This window comes from Montipora foliosa, chromosome 9 (assembly GCF_036669935.1).
Source record: "Montipora foliosa isolate CH-2021 chromosome 9, ASM3666993v2, whole genome shotgun sequence".
In the NCBI taxonomy this organism is placed as follows: domain Eukaryota; kingdom Metazoa; phylum Cnidaria; class Anthozoa; order Scleractinia; family Acroporidae; genus Montipora; species Montipora foliosa.
The window spans coordinates 1,763,111-1,773,110 of record NC_090877.1 but is presented as its reverse complement, the minus strand read 5'-3'; the positions used below and the strand labels follow the sequence as shown (position 1 = coordinate 1,773,110).

The 10,000-nt window shown below is 38.0% G+C and overlaps 1 protein-coding gene across 1 annotated transcript in view; it reads right to left on the bottom strand.

The window, feature by feature from the left end:
* The window catches only part of LOC137971046 (uncharacterized), a 60,766-nt gene that overhangs the window by 28,987 nt on the left and 21,779 nt on the right, over positions 1–10,000 (bottom strand). Inside the window, exons 5-10 of the mRNA XM_068817767.1 lie at positions 9,241–9,302; positions 6,781–6,908; positions 6,045–6,248; positions 5,792–5,957; positions 4,417–4,452; positions 3,487–3,528 (exon numbers count right to left, since the gene is read on the bottom strand). Of these exons, the coding sequence (XP_068673868.1) occupies positions 3,487–3,528; positions 4,417–4,452; positions 5,792–5,957; positions 6,045–6,248; positions 6,781–6,908; positions 9,241–9,302 (638 nt within the window). The remainder of the gene's footprint in view (positions 1–3,486; positions 3,529–4,416; positions 4,453–5,791; positions 5,958–6,044; positions 6,249–6,780; positions 6,909–9,240; positions 9,303–10,000) is intronic.

The window sequence follows — 10,000 nt, the reverse complement described above, 5'->3', positions numbered from 1 at the left end:
CCAACAATTAAACAATCTCGACCGTTCAAAAACAATCGCCTGTAGCGCCTCTCTCTGTTTCGGCTTAAGTTTAAGGTTTCCTTGTCCTCTACCCAAAGGAATCTCTTCAAGAATACTCTCGAAATCCATGTTTATTCCGCAGAATCACCCAAAATCACAACAGAGAGTACGAACATGCACAGTGATAGAAAAGCCCGTATTTCGGGCCTCGCTGGCGCTGAGCATGCTTGAAATTGATCTTTACCAGATCTCCCTTCCGTATGACCGTGCGAGCTCTGGGTACGAGATTAACAGACACCTGCAGTCATCTAGGGCCTGTCTGTCATGACTCTTGTAATACAGAATGTTTGACGATCTTAGATTCTGCCGCCTCAAAATTCTAAATTAAGATAAAAGAGGCATTGCACATTAAGTGGGAAAATCCCATTCTTAATCAGCAGTTGAGGCATTTAGATTTGTCTCTTACTTTTTAATTACGTTGCTCTTTTGTCTTTTATTTTATTGCTATGTGCGCTATTTTTGTTTTCTGCGCATTTCATACTTCATATTCAAATTGTAAGCAAGTTCTGAAACGTAATTTTGTAACGTACCTTAATATAAATTCAAATGTACAACCGTTGAAAAAGCTCATTTGCAACTGAAGATGACATGAGTATGTCGAAACATGTTTTGTAAATTGAAAACTGTCGTTTCTTTTTTGAAAGTTAGAACTTGTTATTGTTCTCATATAGACCCGTCGCTGCATCTCTTGTTGTAAATTTTGACGTTATTGCTTCAAGGATAAGTTAAATGCCTTTAACTAGCGTCCTACTTAAGATCGCGAAATTAAAGTGATTCATAGCACAAGAATTTCGCAAAATCACGAAATTTAAGTGTCTCGAAATACGCGCATCGTAAAATCGCGAAATTAACGTGTCTCGAAAATTCCATGTAATAAGGTACTCACATTTACAAGTCATCATCGATATATCGATGGACTATCGATAGCCTGCGAACGCAGACGTATTTCCGGCGGTCGTTTCTCTCCCCCGAAAAATAGCGTCTGCGAAACCGAGCTGCAAAACAATTTCTGTGACGTTGAATTTTTAGCCAATCAGAATTAGGCTCTTAAATCTCCAAAGCAAACACGCCGGGAACGCGCAAAGTACTTGCGCGTTGTCCACGTAAACACAAGTAAGATTAATGGCGGGGAATGTGGAGGATATTATAAGCGATTGTGAGATTTTCGGTATCTAAAAGTTAAGAAGCGACTAGGAGGATGCGATCAAGTATGTTGCGGTCTTGAAGGAACGTGATGTTTTCGTCAATTTACCCTCAAGATTTGGAAATTCCTTGCTTGTGGTGTTTTCGACAGTGAGGAACTCTTCTGGAGAAAATATTGTGATTGTGATTTACCATTACCAATTCTTTTCGGATTCTTTACTAAAATATTCTACATTAAGATGTCCTTTGGTCTCCTTTTCTCTGACCCTGGAAGAGACAATGCCTTCAAGTCAGCGCCTTGAGTTTCCGCTTTAGGAAGCAATGTTGAAGTAAATATTTGTACAATAATTAAGCTCTCAGTGAAAATCCCAAAGGCTTCTTTAACGACGTTTTGTGGTCTTGGTGGTGCAAAAACGAGCGCTAGAATTGGTGAAGGGCCAACGCAATCCGGATTATGTTATTTATCTAAAGTATAATCACTACCATATGTATGTATTGTTAATTTTATTACAGTAGGTCCACATCAGCTGTACTGTAAAGTTGGTTCTTTCCTCTTGACCTGCTTTACTGTATGTATGTATGTATGTATGTATATTCCGGCGCTTAAAATGCGTTCGGGCCGATTTTACTGGTTACTTTCTTAGATACGTTTACTACGGCGAAAAATTCGGGCAAGCGTCACCAAAACGCAAACATTTCTTCACCTCGTCCACTTTACGTACGGCTTTCTTGTATCGTATCGGTCGATAACAGCACTTCCTGAGGCTGTTAGCCCGCATAAATCGGCTCGAATTATCAAAGAGGAGATGTCCAAAATATTCTTACCAAATGCTCTTATCTTCTCCTTTACAACCAAACATTTTGTCCGTCCAAGAATGCAACATTCGCCACTGCAGGGAATCTTTGGCTAGTCGTTTGTTTCAAAGGTTCGCTAGTAACAACGATAACACGAATTGCGCGGAGATCACCCGACTCTATGTTCTCTCATGCAACGTGATTGGCCAAAATAAAGAACAAAAGTAGTTACGTCAAAGAAATCGTTTTGCAGCTCGGTTTCGCAGGCGCTATTTTTTGGGGGAGAGAAACGACCGCCGGAAATACGTCTGCGTTCGCAGGCTAGACTATCGAATAGTAATAATAATAATAATAATAATATTAATAATAATAATAATAATAATAATAATAATAGAAGACGGTCAAAATAATAATAGAAGACGGATAATAACAAGACAACAATAGTGTTAATAATAATAATGTTACTTCTAAGAACAGAAGACAAGATAATAATAGAAGACGGTCAAGTACGGGCCACTGCGATTTGAGCTAAAGAAACAGTACCCTGGCTATGACGTTGAACAATGTAACATCATCATTGACGTGCTGGGGGGGGGGGGGGGGGTGGTCAAGGGATGTAGACCTGACAATGACGAAGCTCTTTGGCAGTAGGGGCTATCTATGACGTTTTGAGAAGGATGCAGAAGGCTACCATCTCGAGTTCTCTCAACATAGTGAGAACTTTCAAAGCTACCGCCAATTGACTTTCCCCGTTGGAATAGTATAGGAGCTCAATATAGTTTTAGTATGAGAGAGCTTTAGATTGTACGTAAGATTTTTTCATATTTTATCGCTAATTTACTTACTTTTTTTATTTAATTATTTTTTAATTCAGTAGTTTTCTTTTGATAGTTCCCTCAGATCGCATAGGTTACACTGCGCGCCCTATGTGGTTCTATTTTAGCATCCATACCTTTACGAACTGCATAGTAATAATAATAATAATAATAAAAATAATAATAATAATAGTAACAATAATAATAATAATAATAATAATAACAGTAATTATAATAATAGTAATAATAATAATAATAATAATAATAATAATAATAATAATGATAATAATAATAATAATATACTAACCAACAGGTTCTGAGTCTGAGTCTGACACTGTTTCCTCTCGTGATAGGCTGGGGTTTTTTAAATAAATAAATAAATAAATATGTAATCAAATCTACGAGCAGATGAGGAAGCAATCACCAAAACGTCCTTAGTATTAGTAAAAGCGAGCTCAAAAGAATGAAATATTCATCTAAACACAGTTTGTTCCACGAGTTGCACCTACGAAGTACAACTGCGGAGTGCAGCTTCTACTTCATGTCACTTCTCTAGCACCCCTACTTCAAAGCGATTACCTGACCATTTAAAAGATATAAGCAACCTGATATTTTAATTAATGCCTTACACTATATACCTTATATACACAATATATACACAATATATACTTACTAATAGGCCCTGAGTCTGATTCTTCTTGTTGTCGTCTTAGACCTGTTTTTGTTTTTCAAAAAAATCAATCAATCAATAAACAAATAAAAATAATAATAAGTCAAAGGAGACGAAATTAAGATGAACAACTTATGCCCGCTTGGAAAATGTGAGAACGAGACTCCTGGAAGCGTTCACATGGTATGCGTTGTTTATACTAACAAATTAACTCAAATAAAATGCTTACGTCAACACTAAGCACAGCATAACAAGCAGTGTTGCTTTGTACTATCAAAAATGATACCGTAAGGCAAATTAGGTGATGAGAGTTTGCCCACAAGAGCCCCACAGGTGATCATGAGGTGTTGTGTTACAACAGCCTGAATTATAAATCTTTGTATAGGAAAGAAACTGGGTTGTTTTTAAAGACCCAAATCACTATCGTTTCACAATAAACGAAAGTAAGCTTTACGTGATGTTGTATTCCTCGCTGTCTATCTACTTTTCAGGTCTAACGGTGTTAATTTCGGCGAGTTTCTACCTCAGCGTCTCTACTGCTTTCCCGCCACCTAGTTAATCAATTTAAACCAGCAAATCTGGAGACTTGACTTTTGACTTGAGGTCACGCGCGCAAAACATTAATCTTTGATCTTTTGTCTCAAAAGTCATCAAAATGGGGTACTGTATTCTATGGGGTCACCCACCCATGTAGTAACCCCCACAAAAAGGCCTTCAGTGACAATCACAAGCACGTGGCTAATTACCAAAAATGACTCCGATTAAACGAAACCCGACCGAATTTTCAACGTGGTCTGCCTATGATATCCCACGTAAAAGCAACAGCAAGTGATAACGACTTTAAAGGACAGCAGACGGCCAGTAAAGTGACGACGGTCTCACTCGTTTCATCTTGCATTGATACCACTCCTACTAAGAATAAATTTCACTTACGTTGGAACATCGCTCTCAAACGAGGAGTTATCCAGTCTGTTGAGATAAGCAAAGGATACAGAGCAAGTAAAAAGTCATCCTCTTTGCTCTTACATGTAAGGATCGACATTGTCCTTAGGTCGCACTAAGTGTGAATTAAGTGTTGCGTCGGATTTGAAAATAGTAAGTATGCCCTGTTGTTGTAGGCAACGGCAGAGAATCTCTGATAGCCCTTTCATCTACGGTAGCACCGCAATAAATTTAATTTCAGGTGTAGGTTCTCCCGCGGCCGTTCGTTTCTCGGTTTTCGTAACACTCTTCACAAATGAAAATGGAAAGCCATTGGAAACAATAACTGACGAGAGGTGTCTCCTTTGTTAAGAGACCACTAATGATTTGGTTATGAGTTGCCTTTATAGATCCAAGAGGCACTTCACAGTAAGCGTTCTATATTCTGTCTAGTAATAGTTAACACCAAAACTGCCCCCGCTGTTAATTATTAAATTAATCACTAGGTCGCGATCCACAATACTATTGTCACACAATGGTAAGAAGAGCAAAAATTAAATGGAAGTTGCAGGCTGCGAACGGTAGTGATTTCACAATCTTTTAAACTTAGAGCAAGACGCCTGGGGGCGTATACACATATGTACTATTCGGGATGTACTGATTATGTGAAATGAAATGATGTAACAGTTTCCCAAATAAGTATTTCTTCAACTTGCATTTGCTAACTTTGCTATTGCCTTTTCAGTCCGACTAGTTGGGTGATACTAAAACAATTCGGCTTGGCCTCATGGGCTATTGACCCGTAGCCCGCAAAGGGTCTAATAGTTAATTAGACCCGGAGCCCGCAAGGGCTACGAGTCAATAGCCCATGAGGCGAAGCCGAATGGGCTATTGACTCGTGGCCCTTGAGGGCGAAGGGTCCAGTTGGTTTAGTAGCACCCAACAAGTCGGATAGGAAAGGCAATAATAAAATTAGCAAATGAAAGTTGAAGAAATATTTATTTGGGAATAAAACGAAAGAAAAAGTCACGCTATTCGCTACTCGAGGACTATTACCAATAGTCCTCTAGTAGCGTAGCCAATCAAAATGCAGGATTTGCATTAGTCCACTAGTTAGGTGATACTAAATACATATATCCTGATGGTCATGAGTTTCAAACTTGCACAAACATGATACTTTTGCTGGCTTTCTTTTCTCAGCTGCAAAATCTTCCTTTAGCCGCCAACTAAGCTGCAGTGTTGTTTCACTTATCATCACTGATATGGTGGTCCACAGTTGAGACGCTGAACTAAAAATCGTATGTCTAACCCTCGCCCTCTTTATTTAAGCACATAGTATGGGAAATAAACAAATTCTAAATTTTAAAAGAATTGAAATTGGCATTACCTAAGATCAGAGCCATCGAGAATGACAGCGGAAAAAGTACAACATCAATAAGACACCATATGTTAAGAAACAACCAGAGGCCAGGTTTATCTATTTTCCAGGTGCGTCCAATCTTGGTATACCATCTTTGACTCAAAATAATGCCGACTAAAGGATGGTCGAAAAACTGCAAGAAACGAAATTAATACAAGAAAAACGCAACACCAACGAATACTTTAAAGCCTCTGGGTTCTATGAATAAAACAGTGGTTACCTTTTTCTGCCCAAGCTTTGTTGCGGTCTCAAATATTATGTCTAATTCAGGATTGCTACAAAATATCCGAAGAGTATTTTTATTAAAATGTTTCAATGGATCCAAGAAACGCAGTGTGAACTCTTCCACTTGTTCGGCGAGCGCATTGAAATCACTTTCATTGGCTTCATGTTTGGCTGCTCGTTCACGCAGCTTCTCAGAGACCTGAACAAATAAGAACACCAACATCACAGAAATTTTATGGAATTTATCAAGCCTCAGCAATCTCGTCAGACAACCTCTGTCAGGTTGCGCTGTTGAACTTTAGGATTACCAGTTCGTTTGCCACTATATCTCTGGATTAGGCAGTAGACGAAATACAATTTTTGAAAAAATTCATGCTCCTCACTGAAAGTATTAAAACCACTGGGTATAGAATTCTGTTAGAGTTTGTTGACTTCGAAAGTAAGGTTTCCTTTCGTTTTGGAGTAGACAATGGAGAATGAAAATGAATTTAAATTGTACATTTGCATTACGTCATTTCACTAGCCGATTATCGTTGGAAGAGAGGAGGGCTGGGGTACAAAATCTGCTACCTCGCCTCCCTCTCCTTTTTCAGTGTTCCTTAAATATCCAGTGGTTTATACGTACGTGATTTCAGGACGTTTGACCACCTTGTGTTACTACGCAGAAGAGGATAAAATCCTCATTTCTAAAACGAACGGTTTATTTATATTTTACAAATAAAACATCTTACTTTCATTGACAACAACAGAGGGTTTTCTCCACAATTCATCAAAGCCGTTGCCGTCACTCTCTCTTTAACTCTTTTATAATCTCCTCCTTCCACTATTCGTAGTAATAATTCTTGGTTGTCGATAGTTTCTTGGGATAAAAAAAAAAAAAAAAAAAAAAAAATATATATACAACTGTTAGTGAGTCTCTCAGGCCAACAAAGGTGTCACCACGTCAGGAGGATCTGCAAGATTCCTAGTCCAAACCTCACGACATGAACGACTGTAGTGAGTAAAAAGGAAGCGAGGACGGACAACTTCTGACGTTAAAAAGTTAAAAAATTAAAAATTTACTAAAACGTTTCGGTCAAAGACCTTCTTCAGTTATGACAACTTTTGAATAAAAACGAAACTTAAATAAGATTTAGGCGCTAACAATTACACAATACCAAGTGACAGCTGTCAAAACAATATATAAGATTGCAAAAAAGAAGAACAAAAAGTGGTGCTAATTTGTACATGACAAAAAAGCTAAATTAGCGAAGCAAAAAAATTAACAAAACCCCTAGAGGGGCCCTTAAACAATATAAATCATAATGAGCTCCCCGGCTAGGGCCTTTGAGTTCAGCTAAAACCTAAGGGCCTGAAGAAATCCAAGAAAAGGGCCTTAGAACGGTTAATCATGTAGGAATGTACACTATGGGAAAGGAAACTAATTGTAACAAATTCTGTGTTTTGAATGAAATTCCTTCCTTTTATTTAAGCCGTGGGGTGCTAGAGAGAACAGCTGAGCACTCCAATAAGCCTCTTTTGTAATTAAAAGCCTATCGATTTCTTCAGAGTTGCATGAAGCCTGCACCTGATCAATGCATTGAAATGAAAAATCATCTAGGGTATGTGGGATTTTGTTAAAATGCACTGCTACTTCGCAAGTTGTTTTGTTGGTAAGCATAGCAGACTTGTGATTACGGAACCTAATTCTGCAATATGTGGGATCTACCACCACTGATTTTATTTTATTGGTATTGTGTAATTGTTAGCGCCTAAATCTTATTTAAGTTTCGTTTTTATTCAAAAGTTGTCATAACTGAAGAAGGTCTTTGACCGAAACGTTTTAGTAAATTTTTAATTTTTTAACTTTTTAACGTCAGAAGTTGTCCGTCCTCGCTTCCTTTTTATTCACTATATATATATATATATATATATTATATATACATATATATATATATATATATATATATATATATATATATATATATATATATATCGTTTCCCAATGCCATTGTTATTGAACCCTTTCTATTTATGAAGGTGGTGATCTGTCTCGCACTTTATTAATTTCCAAGGGAACACTGACCAAATTTCCCCAGTTTAGCCGGGATTATTTAGTCTGAATGGTCAACCTTCCATGAAACTGATGTCACCATGCTAACCAAGTGCTGCCGGTTAATTCCAGCCCTCAATGATGAACTGAGAGTGGGCAATGCATATGATTTCAGTAACATATATTGGTGAACCTTTCAAATCCACTTCTGTTTCGTGAGAAAGAAGGCAAAAATTTTTCGGTTTTAACCTGTGATTTGTTATCAGAATTTCCAACAAACACCGAGATTCGAATTCCTTTATCAACAAGCCGCCATCTGAGTCTGCTGTCTGCAGACTTTTCTGATTTATTTTAAGTGAGATCATCGCAGTTTCAAAGAAGCCTGAGCGCGGAAACTGCAGTCGACTACAGTCTGTGACAAGTGATGAAATGATAAGCTGTAATGGTAGGAACATATATAAAATCACAAACCATTTAAGCGATCTATTTCAAACCTGGGACTAATAATGTACAGTCAAGACACAACAATTCGTCACTTTCAATGTGGCAGAATTTGCTCACATTTTTCTGCGCTTAAGTTTTTTCACAGTTTGCCACCAATCTAAGGTTGTAATCATTACGACTTTAACATACAGTAAGATGGCTGTTAATTCTAATTCCATTGTCCAGGCCATCAGCGATGGAGTGATAAAGTTTCCTGATTTGATCCACCTCGATCTGCTGCCACACACTCGGAATAGCTCGCATGAGATCATTCTAAATCTAAATACATAATTTACAAAGAGACATGCCCATCACGGTAGATATTAGTTACAAATTGGTAACTGAAAATACCAAAAAATAATGATAAATAAATAAATAAATAGAAACATAAATCATCAGTGCGGCCATCTACACTACCACAATCCAATAATCCTCCATTTTTCTTTGTTCGCATTCAAGGGCCTATCTGATGAGCTTCAGTTATTTTTCGTTTCATAGCCACTTTAAGCAGTTGCGAATTGATTTTGGACATTCGCGAGGCAAACATAATGTAAGTAATTAATGTCAAGCCTTTGTCAACAATTTAAATCCTCTTCACGGAAAGAAAGATAACGAGAGAGGAAAACTGAAAACTATAAGCCTGGGCTGAATTCTTCGAAGCAAAGTAAGCACTGACCTCGTCTCTCCATTTCGTGTGCGGGTTGAAGCAGGCCAAGTTCAAGGATTTCTTCAGGGGACCTGACAAATTACAGCAAAGATCAGCTGGTGGGTATAGTCTTCAAACGGGCACAATCCCAATCTAAAGTAGAGTTGACTTCCGCTATTCAACTCGAACCCTTTGTAACTCGAATCCCGCAAACTCAAAAATGTGAAACCAGTAATCCACCAGGCTAATCTATGTGCCTTCAGAATAATTTTTCAAGCAAGAGTCCAGGATGGAGTTAAAGAAGAAAAAAATAAATGTGCATTTCTAGCTTGCCATCTTATCCTCGATAAAAACAATGACCTGATTCTTACCAGAGGACGCTCAGGCTCAGAACAGGACACTTACAGTGTAAAAATATAAGGACAGCACAGGAGTAGACAGAGTTTATTTTTAGTTTTTTGAAATTCCCGTGAAAAGTGGTTGCCACGGCTGCAAGCACTCTCCTCTGTGCGAAACTACGTGGCATAAATAATGAAATGTCAATCGCCGTCATGCTAAAACCATCTGATTGAATGAACGTGCTTTGCTATGTTTTTTAGCGCGCGAAATGTTGTTCCAAAAATAGCTCCGTCTACTCCTGGTAGGCGTACGAATCCAGCGATGAAGATGGATGCTCCTACTTATGGGCTCCTGATAAAATGATGTATTTTCTAGCGTTTCCTTCCGTGAATTTCCTTAAGAGTTTACATAACTTAAGACAGTAGTGTCCGGATTTTTTGCCAAAAACTTG